This window comes from Sus scrofa, chromosome 1, assembly GCF_054392235.1.
Source record: "Sus scrofa isolate SSC_HxYL_T2T_F1_AM1 chromosome 1, Sscrofa_HxYL_maternal_Yorkshire_Landrace_v2.0, whole genome shotgun sequence".
NCBI classification, from domain to species: Eukaryota; Metazoa; Chordata; class Mammalia; order Artiodactyla; family Suidae; genus Sus; species Sus scrofa.
In genome coordinates, this window is record NC_139383.1 from 191351294 (window position 1) to 191365857 (window position 14564).

The 14564-nt window shown below is 43.4% G+C and overlaps 1 protein-coding gene across 47 annotated transcripts in view; it reads right to left on the reverse strand.

Moving 5' to 3' along the window:
• Positions 1-14564, reverse strand: part of NIN (ninein) — a 144728-nt gene that overhangs the window by 60429 nt on the left and 69735 nt on the right. For all 47 annotated transcript variants that reach the window (XR_014818319.1, XR_014818284.1, XR_014818280.1 and 44 more), the window contains 2 exons: positions 13915-14084; positions 103-142 (listed from right to left, as the gene is read on the reverse strand). Coding sequence is in view for 31 of the 47 variants with exons in the window: in XM_084980695.1 (XP_084836821.1) it covers positions 103-142; positions 13915-14084 (210 nt within the window). In the remaining 16 variants the exon portion in view is untranslated. The remainder of the gene's footprint in view (positions 1-102; positions 143-13914; positions 14085-14564) is intronic.

The following is a 14564-nucleotide window of genomic DNA, read 5'->3' on the forward strand; positions in this document are numbered from 1 at the left end:
TAGGAAGAAGGCTAAGGGATGCAGGAAGCGGAGTGTGGAGAGCGCCCCATGAGTGGCAGCCCCATCCTTCCCGAGCAGTTCTGACACACACTCAGTGCCCACCTTCTGCTTCATACTCTTCGCTGCGCTGCGTCTTCCAGTGCTAGAGAAGGCAAGAGAAGATAATTAGTGTGCTTTAGAACGAATTCCATTCTTCCAAGACTAGGTCACTCTGGCTCTGAAATCGTCATCTGAGTGAGTCACATGATTCGGGACCCTCAGGTGCTTTCATCCAGGTGAGCTCTCCTCAGTCAACCAGCCATTCAAGAGGAGATGCCAGATGCATAAGAAATCCCGCACAGTCTTCTACAGCATCTCATCAAGGATTTGCCTTCATTTTTGTGAGGTGCTGTCATTTATGTATTTAAAAAAAAAACAACCAAACCTATCACAACCAATAAAATCAGGCCAAAGCAAATATTCAGAATCCATCAACCAACAAGCATTTCTACAAATGCTTTTATAAATTTGTTCATCAATAAATGTTTATTGGGTGTCAGGTATTATGCTGCATCTTTGCAATACAAGTATGAACAGGACAAGAAAATTTCTTATCTCAAGAAGTTTATATGCTGATGAAGACATACAGACTAAAAAAGAGAAAGTACAGTGTTGTATTAAGTGCTCTCATGGGCAGTTCAAGAAGGGGTACCTAAGTGGTATCCATCAGCCTTGGGAGTTCTGGGTATACTTCCTGAAAGAAGCAAGGTCTACCCGAGCCCTGAGGGATGAGTTCAAGACAGCCAGGTGAAAAGAAAGGAACAGCAACTATTTGCTGCCACATGGAGCCAAGAATGATCCTGGTGTGTTTGAGGCAATGAGGAGAATAAGATGCAACATGAAACAGGTAGGCTAAGAAAGCTCAATTTAAATAAAATTACATTACTGGTAAATTACCACAGAAAAAGAAGTGAAATTGATCTGAACTGGATCAATTTTCCTCCTTATCATACTGTGTTAACTACTGGGTCTTTCCCAGATCACATGATACAGTTGTAGCTTGTGTACAGCACAGAAGCACCCAGCCCCTACTCCACTGGCCAAGAAGGGCACAGATCTGCTTCCGACCAGTGGCAACAAGTAGGTCTGCAGTGGCCTTTGGCCTCACCAGCAAGCTTCCTAGTCATACCTATTGGGAGGTTCTACAACCATCGCAGGAAACCCTGTTAAGAAAAGGGGTATCCCCCTGTAAAACCCCCTGCTGTGTCAGGAAAGACCCACCTTTATGAATAAAGCTGCTTTGATAACAAATAACGAGCCCAGTGTCTGTGGGGACTGAACTGTACAAGATGAACCGATTTCTTAGACCCCTAAAATGAACTCAACAAGAAAACAAGCCTATTCAACTTCTGACTCCAGCTCTTAGATTCCACATGGCAGACAGCATGCCACCTAAAGTGCTTAGATTAAACGTTGATTTTTGGTGGCTTATTTAAGTTGCTGTGAGTTGAAGTTCTTTCAGGCAACCTGGGCACATCTATTTTGCTCCTCTACACATTCATTTATGCCAGTCTTCTTCTCTTAACTGAAAGACAACCATCTACGAGGATTTCACAGTTTCGTATTTCACTCAGAAAGATACTGAATAGAGCACCAGTTCAAGGAGTTCACCAAAATTTGCCACCCTAACTCGAAACTGCAAACTGACAGTGCTGAGATAAATTGTTCTTGCCATAGAGAGATATCAAAAGGCTTAATTTAGGGAGTTGGTGGCTCAGTGGGTTAAGGATCCAGCATCATCACTGCAGTGGCTCTGGTTATAGCTGTGGTGCAGGTTCCATCCCTGACCCTAGAACTTTCACATGTTGTAGGCACAGCCAAAAAAAGAAAAAGGTGATAATTTAAAATATATAAACTCACTACAACACATTTAGGTGACAACCTAAAGTCACTGATATACATGGTACATCTATGGAAGCTGAACTAGGGCACAGTGTGATTTTTACTTTGATTACAATTTTATCAGCTTACATTCCACATCAAGACATATCTCAAACCTGATGGGTGGATGAGGTGTGGTGGGGGTGCGTAGGAACCAATGGACGAATGAGCCCTCCATAGATTTTTCCTTTTTCTCTTTTTTTTTTTTTTTGTTTTTCTTTTTTTGGCTTTTTAGGGCTATACCCAAAACATATGGAAGTTCCCAGGCTAGGGGTCGAACTGGAGCTGCACCTGCTAACCTACACCACAGCCACAGCCACACCAGATCCGTGTCTGCGACCTACACCACAGCTCACACCAAAACAAATAAAATAGGTTTCCATGATCTAAGACCCATTGATCAAAATAAAACCTACCAGATCACAAATAGGAGATGATTTCTAACAGCACAAACTGACATGAGAAATAGCAGGAGAACATCTATCCCTGGACAGGCCTCTGCTGGGATACACAGTTGGAAAAATACACACACATATTTCAAAAATCCTTGGTAACAATTCCTAGAGCAACAAGGAGAATATCTTGCTACATAACAATTTCTTAGATTTGCTCTCTTCTCAATTCATTTGAAACTCATGAGCAATCAATTAGTTTAGAGGAGAAAGAGGCTCCAATATACTATTTCCAACTCCTCCTGAGTCTGTGCAACTGGGTGCACACATATGATTCACTCTTTCCTGCTGCCCTCTTTCCCTGATTTTACCCCTAACTATGAAGAGATGGAGGCTGGGAGCTAGACTGCCCGATCTGAATCCTGGCTTACCTCCTGGGTTGAGCTTGGACAAGTTTCTTAACCTCTTTTGCCTCATTTTCTCCATCTACAAAGTGGGAATAAAGTAATGCATATTTCACAGAGCTGGGGAGAATGCTTAGAATTGTGCTTGGCACCTAACAAGCACTATAAAATTTGTTATTTTTTTTGCACATATGTTTATATAGTACATATTAGATGTACATATTAAACATATATTTTCAGTTTTTTCATTACCATGTTTAAACTTAAAACATTAATTTGAGTGAACCTGGAGAGGTATCAATTATTTATCTAAATGTGTAAGAAATATGCCGAGTCCCCAGCAGAAATCCAAGTAATACAGACAGTTCCCATAAGAGGCAACACAAACAAGTTTGGGGAAAGGTTCATTTCAAAAGCAATCAAAGAAGTAAAACCAAGGAATCATTATGTTCCCATTAAACTAGCAAAGTATTTATGATATGACTCCTATTATCAATAAGGTTATGATTTAAAATAGGCCTGTGGGAGTTCCCCTTGCGGCTCAGTAGTAACAAATCCAACTCATATCCATGAAGACTCAGGTTCAATCCCTGGCCTCAATCGTGCGTTAAGGATTCGGCATTGCCATGAACTGTGGCGTAGATCACAGATGCAGCTCAGATCTGGCATTGCTGTGGCTGTGGCGTAGGCTGGCAGCTGCAGCTCCAATTAGACCCCTAGTCTGGGAACTTCCATATTCTGTGGGTTCAGCCCTAAAAAAGACAAAAAATAAATAAAAACTAAAAATAAAATTGGCCAGTTTATATGTTGCTGGCATCAATGTAAATGGATATTACTGTTTTAGTGAAGAAAATGGCTTTACGTATCAAAAGTCTTGGAAATGTTCATAATCCTTGACACAATTTCGTATGATTTCTGATAGCAATAAAATCAAAGAAAGAAAGGGAAAAAAGCATACGTGTAAACATGTGCATTTAGCATTTTTTTGCAAAAGGAAAGTATCGGAAATGATTTAAATATTCAACAATGGGCCATAAAGTATAATGATACATTATAATGTGGTTGTTAAAAGTATAATTATAAAACCATGCAGGAACATGGAAAAACATCTTATGAAACGTTAAATGAAAGACCATGACAAAAATGCTGTCAACGCTATGATTACCTCTGGAAAAAAATCTTCATACAATTAGACAAGACTGAAAGGAAGCAGGGATAATAAAAACAGATACATTTGGTTGGAAGAACATGGGAAATAATTTTATTTCCTTTATTGCTATAGATGTTGTTTATACCATACAAATAGGTACAACTTCACCATTTCTTTTGCCCAACTGCCTGTGAATCCTCACTAAATGAATTCCCTGTGACCTGGGGGTAGAGAAAGTTCTGTACCCTGGGCATGTACCCCTCTGCTCCTCTTGCCCTGTGACCTATGACCTGAAAGCCTGGGAGAGAGGCCCAGGTGCTTTCAGGAGGGTGAAAGCTGTTGGTGCCAATGCCTCCTGAACTTAACAGTGTGGAAAGATCAGGGACGCTCATCTGAGACCTGCCTTGGGGACTGGGACCACAGCCATCCAAAGAGGCATTCTTCAGACAGCCGTACCCAACGGCATTGGTACAGCAGCTTAAGTGATTTCACACAAACTCCTAGGACAAGGGGTGGTGGGGTAAGGGATAATTTGTTTTACAATCTCCAGGGGTGATGATTTCTCAAGCATTTCTCCGTGGCCCTGTATAAGAAGCACAGATACAGCTAAGACCAGCCCTGCTAGAAGGAGAAGCAAGCTTATGCTAAATGGTTTCATTTTCATTCCAAGACCACTTCAACTGGAGACTGAGTAGCCCATGGGCTTCTCTCCTGTCTCCATCAAGGGTCTGTGCCTTTACTAAAGAGTAAGCACATGGCAGCTTACTGCTATTAAATTGCAACTTGGGGAGATCCCATCCTGAGTGCAGTGGAAACTAATCCGACTGGGAATCATGAGGGTGTGGGTTTGATCCCTGGCCCTGCTCAGTAGGTTAAGGATCCGGTATTGCCACGAGCTGTGGTGTAGGTCACAGATGTGGCTCGGATCTGGCTGTGGCTGGCGACGGTGGCTCCGATTAGACCCCTAACCTGGGACCCTCCATAGGCCTTGGGCGCTACTTCAAATTGGGTTGTGATGATCGTTGTACAACTATAGATGTAATACAGTTCATTAAGTAATAAAAAAAATAAAAAAATTAAAAATAAAAATAATAAATTGCAACTTGGGGGGGATGGGCAGTGAGAGCAGACTCACCTCAATCACAGCTTATTTATTTTCATTCTCATTGTCTGGAGCCACGCATTCCAATTAAAAAGCAGGGGGAGAGGAAGGCAGATCGGAAGGTTAGGGAATAAGATCATTCAGCTACTGGAACACCACCCACACATGGAGGCATCTTTCTGGAACAAGACCGTGTCATTGCCAATGGTTTACTCAGCACAGTGAAAGCCTAGCAGGTGGCCTCTAGGCACCAATCAGCCATGAAGACTGGAAGGGAGGTGATCACAAACATCTCTGGCAAAGTGGGAGTCGGGGGGGGTGACAATTGCTGGGGTGGGTGTGTCCTCCATACCAATTCTAGAGAAAAGAAGCTCCCTTTCTCCCTGTGAAATCTTATGTAGCCTCTCACTAATAAAGAGTGGATATTAATAAATCTGTACAAGCCATTCTGTGGGCCTCCAGCGGTTCCTGACTCTGGATGCAAAATGGGAGCTGAGGGAGACTGCCGGGTTGCTCCGCCGCTGGGTGACCCTTGGCACCTTACTTCATCTGCAAGCTGGGGATGACCCACCTCATAGGGGACATGGAGGCATACACCTGGCTCTTAAGAAACGTTAGCTCTTATTATTTCAGCTGGAACAATGATTTGGTTAAAGATCTAGACTCTGGAGGCAGCTCTTCACTTACTGGCTGTACAGGCTCAGGCAAGTCACTTGACCCCATGTGCCTTGCTTCCTTCATGGTGAGGGACTACCACCACCTACGAGGCTGTGCTAGTATTTGCAAAGCACTTAAAACTGTGCCTGCTACAAATTAAGAGTTAAGTGTCTGTTAAGTAAATAAATACTATAATTACTATTCCCACTACCTGAGTGTTTACCACTAAGACAAGGACAGAGGAAAGAAACAGCAGACAGACCAGTGTCAGCTTTAAGAACAAACCCAGAAGAGGCTTTCTAGAAACTATGGCTTTGAGTGTGTTAGTTGTGATGATGCAATCAACTTTTGATTGAGCTGAGAGCAGGCCTCCCTGGCAGCTCTCCCCGCTATGGGCAGTGTCCCATGGGTGGCCACAGCTGGCAGGGCTCACCATGCCATGTGTGCTGGCCTACAGCTCCCATGAGAGAGGACAGAGCGAAGAGGTCAGAGGTTTGCCCAGCCCCAAAATGGCTGCTACAGAAAGCAATCCCCACCCCACTCAAGCAGACAAAAGGAGTCCCGTACCCAGCCTCTGGGCTGTGCATGCAGTCATGCTGGCCATTGGGGTCAGCTCTGACTTGTCCTACAGCTGGACGGGATGCCCTGCACATGTGGGCTGCCCAGGTGGCACTGCTTTCAGGGAGCCTTTCTTCGGAGGGACACCTGCTTTGCTGGCCTGTGGAGCAGATGGCCTGAGCCTCTTGGATCCTGGGGCTGGAAGCCTGGAGGCCCGGCCAGCATCTGCAGCCTGCAGGCCTGGCGAGGCCCCTGCCCACAATAGCCCAGCCACAGCCCCCACCAGCCATCTGCTCCAGCACAGACCTTTGTGCCCCTCAGAATGTATGGCTAATTAAAACGATTATGGGGCACACACGGGGCTATTCTTTCCCAGCAGAGGTGGCAGGGCTGAGCTCAGCAGCCTTAAGCAGTTTGTTTCTTTTCTTCCTTTCTTCCTCTCCCTTCCGTTTCTTTTCTTTTCTTTTTTCGAAAGGGGAAAGCCTTGCAAGCCCAGAGGGAAGGGAAAGGAAATGTATTAAAGTGACAAAGCTCCCTCAACAAACTGAGCCCTGAGCCACAGTGTCCATCTTATAAGAGCAGCACACAGAAGTAAGTACAGGAAGTCTCTGAAGAAAAACAGGACCCGTTCAGGAGAATATTTATGATACAAACCTTAGGACTTTTAAAAACACAGCATCAATGGCATATTTAACTAACAGTTCTAAATATTTACAAGTCCTGTGCTCTGCACAGGTACTAGAAGCCATTTGCACCCAGCAAGGCTGTTCCTTGCAAGGACATGCTTCCTAGGACTTCATCTCTGGCCATCCTACCTCTGAAGGCCAATGGGTGGTGAAGGGGGGTCTGACAGCCCAGCTCCCAGTCTCTCTGTTCTGAGCACAGGGACAAGCTCCTCAGCTGCACGCCTGTCAGGACTAGAATGCAAATCTGCTCCTTTATCTTTAAAAGCAATTAAAAGCTACAAGTAAGTACTGAGGATAAGGGGAATTAATGTGTGATTTTTAAATGCGCACACATTTAGATGAGTCCTGCCACACTGCCAAACAGTCTTCAGTACTGCCAGTGTGAAGAAATGCTGAATTTAAAGGAGCCTGAGCCTTAAACCTCTTCCACCAAGGTTAGGGACAGGTTTTGGTTCACTGGATTTTAAAGTCCTTAAAGGAAAGAGGTGTTTTTTTTTTGTTGTTGTTGTTGTTTTTTAATACCAGATCTGCCCATGGTAGCCTCATGAGAGTTTCTCTCAACAGATAGTGAATATTGCCTTTGTATTTGGAAAATACTTAACGGTGTAGTTGGAAAATGTTACTATTATCATTAAAATCAACTTTTTAATGTTTGATGTGTTATCTGCTCTATTTTCTACTTAGAAGATAAATATCAGAAATTGTTGTCCTGGAGGTCTGGACTCCAAGGGAATTTCCTCTGGGATCAAGTCAGGAAGATCTACCAGAAGAGCAAAGCCTGCAAGTCTGAAAGCTACATCTGCGTCAGAGTGAAAGACATCTTATTAGCTTTGAAGGGGCTTCTTTATATCACTTTCAAGTGATCTACAATTGCACCCTGAATGAGTTTTCCATCTCTAAGAATAGTCAGATGATCTAATAATAGTTGAGAAATATAAAAGAAAACACCAGAATTTCATTAATAAAAAATCCTAACCCTATGATGTCATATCATTTGATGGAAACAAATGGCATCAGTAATGAAACTGCTTACTTTGTCAAAGACTAAAACAAAAAAAAATGTAACGAGAGAGTAATTGGAAAATAAGTACATTTCAACTACAAAAGCTCTTAGCAGAACTGCTCTCAGTTATTAAGACGTTTGGTCCAGAATTAAATCTTTACTCTATAAAGTGTAAATGAATAAATCATGGAGTTCAACTGCAAAGTTATACAGATATGAAAATGAACAGAGGGGAATGTAAGTTTCATGCTTCTTAAAGAAGTTTGATTTGATGAAGAGTAGAAAAATCAGGTTGGGGGAGGTGTTTCTGTTTTTAAACAACCCCCCCCCCCGCCCAATCCTTACACAAAGGCCTGACTTGCTTGTCCATCTCGGGTGAATGAAGCAACTGGCTTTGACTTTTCTCTTAGGTCTGCACTTAAACTGCACGGTTTTGGCTTACATGACTATTGTCTAAAGTTGAAGAAATCATTGTTTAAAGCCTCTGGCTCTTGATAAGAATCTTACTAGACCCAATTTATTCCCTGTGGAGGAAAACAGTTAACAAGGTGTCCCCTGTTTTCAACGAGGGCAGAAAGCAAAGTGGCCCTGTCCCAATTGTATTAATTGTCAACCTTTCCTACCACGTCTGAGCAATACAGAACAGAGTCAAGAATTCGGTCTGTTTTTCTCCCCTGCTTCCAGCTACCCTCAGGAGAAACATGAGTATAAAATTCAAGGTCAGTTCAGTAGCCATTGCATCTACTCATACATATGGGGGAAAAAATAGGTACTCTTCAGAATCAAAAACTCACCTCTGTTTCTTCACAAAGCAAAGCAAAAACAACCACCATCAATGCATTCTCATTAATCATACCTTACTCTGGAATCAAGAATGTGCCCTTTGTTAGTCTGGATTAATTCAGACTAGAATGTCCAATCAAATTGCCTTGAGTGAAAATGATCCCGTGAACAAAGAAAAATCACCACTTTTCTTTCAATACCACCCCAGAGGAGGGGTCAGACTCCCAAGGGATCCATTCGCCAGATAAACACACTCAAATGGAAGGTGAATGCACATTTCAGTCTGATGGTGGAACCTACCTTGTCTCTTGTGAACTGGGACTTTTTCCCTCATGGTTTCTAAATGAAATTCTGCCATACACATTTTAGTGCTGAAAATTTAGCAAGATTACAATGGTCTTCCCCTATGGAATGGCTTTATGGACTTGTAAAGTAAACTTGGAAATAGGTTAGATATTTTCTGTTTCAGGAGGAAAAAATCAAATTCCCCAAATAAAGCTGGGGTGGAGGGAGGATGGAGATGATTAAAATGTTCACACTTTGATAGGGCTTTAACATATGTGAACCAAGACAAAAGTCGAACATAATCAAAACACCTCATCCCAAGGTTAACACTCATACACCCTATTCAGGGGATAAGGCCAAAGTCTGAAGCACTTGCGGCCCCATAGGGACAACATGGGTTCTCCACCAAGGCTCCACATCACAGTGGGGCACTGTGGATATCATGGGAGGACTTCCAAATGGCAGTAACCAAAGAAGCTTGAAGCTTCACATGGGACTTACATTAAAAATAAACTTAGGCACTGGAAAGCAACTCTACGGCAGCATCACTCTCACTTGCCTGCATTGCTGTTCTCTTGGGTGGAAGAGAAATGATGTGGAGATACAGGTAGACTAGAGAGATTATGACTACTGAGAACTACCTGTAATTTTGTTGTACATAGGGGAGAATGCCTTCTACTTAAGGATGCAGAAAGAACACTGTGAACCACCAGTCCAGGAGCAGAGGAATGATTGTCCACTTGCAGTAACTGCCCTCCCATCGAATAACCCTAGAGGGGAGTGGGGAAGGGATTATTGTTTTATCCCCTCAGATGACCATTTGTCCACATATCCCTACAGGATGGGTGCCTAGAAGAAAGCCAGCCACCTTGAAGACAGCTTTTACAGGTGGCTTGTGACACCATTCCATTCCACAGACCACCCCTCCCTAAGTCCTCAGATAAATGAGATAATCACGTGATTCATTCTAGAGCTGAAATTAGTCTCCTCTTGGGTGGTGACAAGTGGCCTTTCCCTCCTCTGAGCTTCTGACAACAGACTTGGGTCCTTTGGTGTTTTTGTTTTGTTTTGTTTGTTTGTTTGTTTTTGCTTTTTAGGGCTGCTCCTGCAGCATATGGAAGTTCCCAGGCTAGGGGTCGAACTGGAGCTACAGCTGCTGACCTATGACACAGCCACAGCAACACCAGATCCAAACCACGTCTGTGACCTACACCACAGCCCATGGTCATGCCGGATCCTTAACCCACTGATCGAGGCCAGGGATGGTCCTCATGGATACAAGTTAGATACCTAACTGTTGAGCCACAATGGGAACTCCATCAGGTTCTTTGGTCTTTGTCAAAAAAACCTCTCGAGTCACTTTAGGAAAATGAGACCTATCTGAGAACAGGAGAAATTGTACACTAAGGAAAAAAAAAGCTAGGAACCCAGAACCCAAGTGTCAAAGGAAATCCACAACCAAACCAAGAAGGCCTGTCTCCAGCTCCCCATCTAACTCCTCCTCATGAAATATTTGCATCATGGGAGACCTAGACCTGCTGCTCCCTCCTTCAATATTGCCCAGTGGCACTGAGATGAGTTATGAGTCACTGGTAACAAACACACCCAAGGAAGAAATTCTTTACACCCAAGGGCAGGAGACAAAAGGCCTGAGGCAACCAATGGGACATAAAAGAAGCTAGCAGTATAATAAAGAACTCCTGTCAGGTTCTGAACTCCCGAATATGAAAAAATAAATAAATATAATAAATTAATAATAAAATAAATTAAAAATACAATAAAATACAGTTCATTGAGAATCCTGCCCTCCCCCTAGTCCCCATCTGAGGGCCACTCTAGAACAGGGAGGATGACCTGGCCCTCTGCAGAGCCCTAGACAGCCCCTGAGGAAGGGACAAGGGTTTCGAGAGCACACCCATCCTGCCCGGAGGATGAATCGTGTGAGCCACCTGAGTAGCCCTCAGGTGCTGAGGCTATTACTGAAACTGGCCAGGAAACAGGCGTGTTAGCTTGACACAACAGGATGCAACGAGACCGACACTGACAAAATTACTCCACAGACCACATGCACCCACGGGGGCAAGGCGACTGACCTATAGCCAAGCTTACTGAAGGAAGCTGGGAGCAGCCCTTCTTACTAACAAGAGGAACATCAAAAACATCACACATCGAGCTATTAACTGTGTTGGTTTGGTTTTTGTTTTTGTCTTTTTAGGGGCTGGACCTGCAGCATGATGGAAGCTCCCAGGCCAGGGATCAAATCAGAGCTACAGCTGCCGGCCTACACCACAGCCACAGCAGTGCAAAATCTGAGCTGTGTCTTCAGCCTACACCACAAGTCACCACAATGCCAGATCCCTGACCCACTGAGTGAGGCAAGGGATCAAACCTGCATCCTCATGGATACTAGTCGTGTTTGTAACTGCTGAGCCACAACAGGAACTCCTGAAGCTATTAGCTTTTTAGAGTGATGAATTGATTTCAAAACTGACAGGCTCCATTCAGCTCACAAAACACTTCATTTTTAGGCAAGAAAGCAAGTGTATGAACCTTGGTTTGAGTCCACTTTTGGCAATTAAGAAAAAAAAAGACAGAGTTAAAACATGTTATCTTGTTCTTCTAGAGGCTTTCTGGTTAGGATGTTACAGACTTTGGAAGTCAAGTCAGTAAAGTCCTCTGGGAGAACAGACACAGAGCAATGACTCCAGACCTCTATTGATGGTGAATAGTTACCGCAAAGCTTCCATATGAAAGGTCGCACCTAAGATGATTCTGGAGGAGTTGGGGAAGATGAAGTTCATTGGGGGGTAAGATGATTCTTCCAACATACCTTCTTACTAAGACACATACATGCATTAAGATTTTGCCCAGATTCAGGCCTCAACATTTAAATTTACACTTGAAACCGAAGTCTCACCATTTTTTTTTTTTAAATCTTTTTTAAAAAATCTGATACCACACTTTACCTTTTTTTTAAAAATACTATTTCTCATCATTGTCTATCCCAGGAGATTGGATATAGTTCCCTGTGCTATAAAACAGGACCTTGTGATTTATCCAGAGTCTCACTTTTTAAGCAGTAAATCTCACTGGAAATCAGTAGATAAGATAAAACAATGATAAAAGGAATACATCTGCCAGCAACAAAATAAGCTCTGCCCAGGAACTTTCTGGGTATCCCCAGGTGGTAACTAGAAACTCTCTTCTCCAAAAACCATTTAATCTCTCAGCATTGAATAACAATGCCTCAGGTACTGAAAACACTTGGAGAAAGGAGACATTAGACTTAAAAGTATATTCTAAATAAGAAAAGCTTCTCCCCATAGTGTTGAGACCTATTTTAGCCATTTTTTTTCATTGAGAAATGTCTCAGATACATTCCACACTGTTCAGGGTTATTTAAGAGATTTTATGTTATAAAATGATACCTTTCCTGACAGCAAGATAAATATTACAAACACAGACAAAACTGAAGTATACAAATTATCTGCCTTCCTGAAATAGTATATGCAACATTTTTGTGCACATTGAGTCTATATGTTTCACTGGGGAAATGGCCGCAGCTAAATTCTCAAAGGGACCCAAGCAAGAGTGTGAAACTGACTGAACAAGAAGGAAAGTGGTCTCTGCTCCAGATCCCCTGGGCCCGGTGCTGTGATGTTCTAGGCAGTGTTTTCCTTCTTGCTTCTCGTGGTCTTTCTGTTTTCAGCCATCACTTCTCACTAGCACTACTCACACTATTTCTGTGGTTTCTATCTTTCATCCCCTCTAGCTGCATGTCTCTCTCTCTTCTCACTCATCTTTCTGCCACTGCTCTTTCACTTCTATTGTGAGGACAGGTATCATTCTTTTTTTTTTTTTTTTTTTTTTCTTTTAATGGTATAACCTTCTTCTGATCAACAGACCAGTCATGTCATGTGTCTTCCTAAATTGCAGTACTTGTGGCCGGTTTCATTTCTGCTCAATACTTGGGCTCTTTTCAGTTACCTTTGGGTTTGTGGGTAATCTGGAAAGTTGAAGATGTCAGATGCTGCACTGCTGGAGATCTTACCAGAGCGAGCTTCTTATAGATTTCAGGAAGCTGAACACAGACATTAGACAGCAACACACATCCACCACTTCATCAACTTATGATCTATAGACTACTCTAAGACAGTTGAGACGCTCTCTTTTCCAGCTTATATGTGCATCTGAAATATGTGCATTCTCAGCTCGAGCTAGGATTTGCAAGAAATATTTAAAGCTTGCTCAGCATGGTACTTTCAATCATGTTCTATAAATGGATGCTGGTAAGTGAGGCATAAAGAAAGAGAAAAATAAAATGTTACTGCTTCTCCTTGATTGGTAGATAACGGCAATGTGTGAGATGAGAAGAAGGGCAATGAGAGAGGTGGGGGGAAGCTCTGATGGCTGGGGAGCCAGGCATGCCTGGAGCCACAGAGCCAGTAAGATCCCTGCCAAGTGCTGAGCGCTGCAACAAGGACGAAGTCGCAAAGCTGCTTTACTCCACCACAAGATGAGATGCTGGCTCTCAAAATGCCTAAACACAGTGCTTTCATTTCCTACCTGTAACGGACCTGTATTATAGTTCAGGGGGAGGGAGCTGGTTAGCTTCGTCCGTAATTTAAAATGACAGTGCCATGGAGGAGAGAGAGATTTCCAAGAGGCAGAAGTGGCAGACCCCAGATAACATAAAACTGACTGAACTCAAAATGTACAAACATAAAGCAGGCACAGAAAATGTCATGTCGGCTCTCCAAAAGTTGAAACAGAAATGAAACTCTCCCTTCCTACAATGGGATCAGTAGTCCTACATGTCCAAAAAGCAAGTCATCAGATTAGCAAGTAGTTGAAAAAAAGGGTTGAGAAAAGCTACATAGTCCCTTACTTCTCCTGCCTCTGCTCCACAGTGATGCGGGTACCCATGGGTAGCCACGTCTGTGGTCCAGGTGGATGCACTGCCCAAGGTCTTACCTCACTTCGGTCGCTGGCTGGGATGTGTGAAGGCCGTGCTTCCTCATCTAGTGGCTCAATCACTGTCACCTCTGCAAACTCCTCCACGGATTCTTGAAACTCGGGTAAGGATCTCCGTCCATAGCGCTTCCCACCTCTAACATATTTGGGTTGAGCTTCTAGAGTGCAGTCTGGGCAAGGAGACAAGAGTTGAGGCCACATCACATTACATGAAAAATCCCCTAACTGACCCTCACAGCCTTCGGACACAGCCTCTTATACCAGCCCCAAAATAAACCGCCACCGCCTGCCAGCTGTGGTAGATGTGGGCATTTGTGGTCCACCAGGTCAGAAACAGAGCACAGCTACTAATTCCAAATGATTTCTAGCATCCCAAGCATTTCAGCAGAAGATGGGAGAGATGCAAAGCCAGCAGCGAGGGATGGTGCTCAAAAGTACAGAATTAAGATCAGGAGAAGGCAAGGAGTCAGATTTGTTCTCTTTATTGAAGCTCTGTTTTGCAGAGAGAGGGAACAGGGGAGGGAGAGATCGTACTACCCCAGAGACACACTGGAGGAAGTCTTGGAAATTGTTGATAGAATGCAACCCCTCTCAGCACTATGAAGTGAGTGCTCACCCCAATTAATCTGCAACACACCCCTCCCATCCAA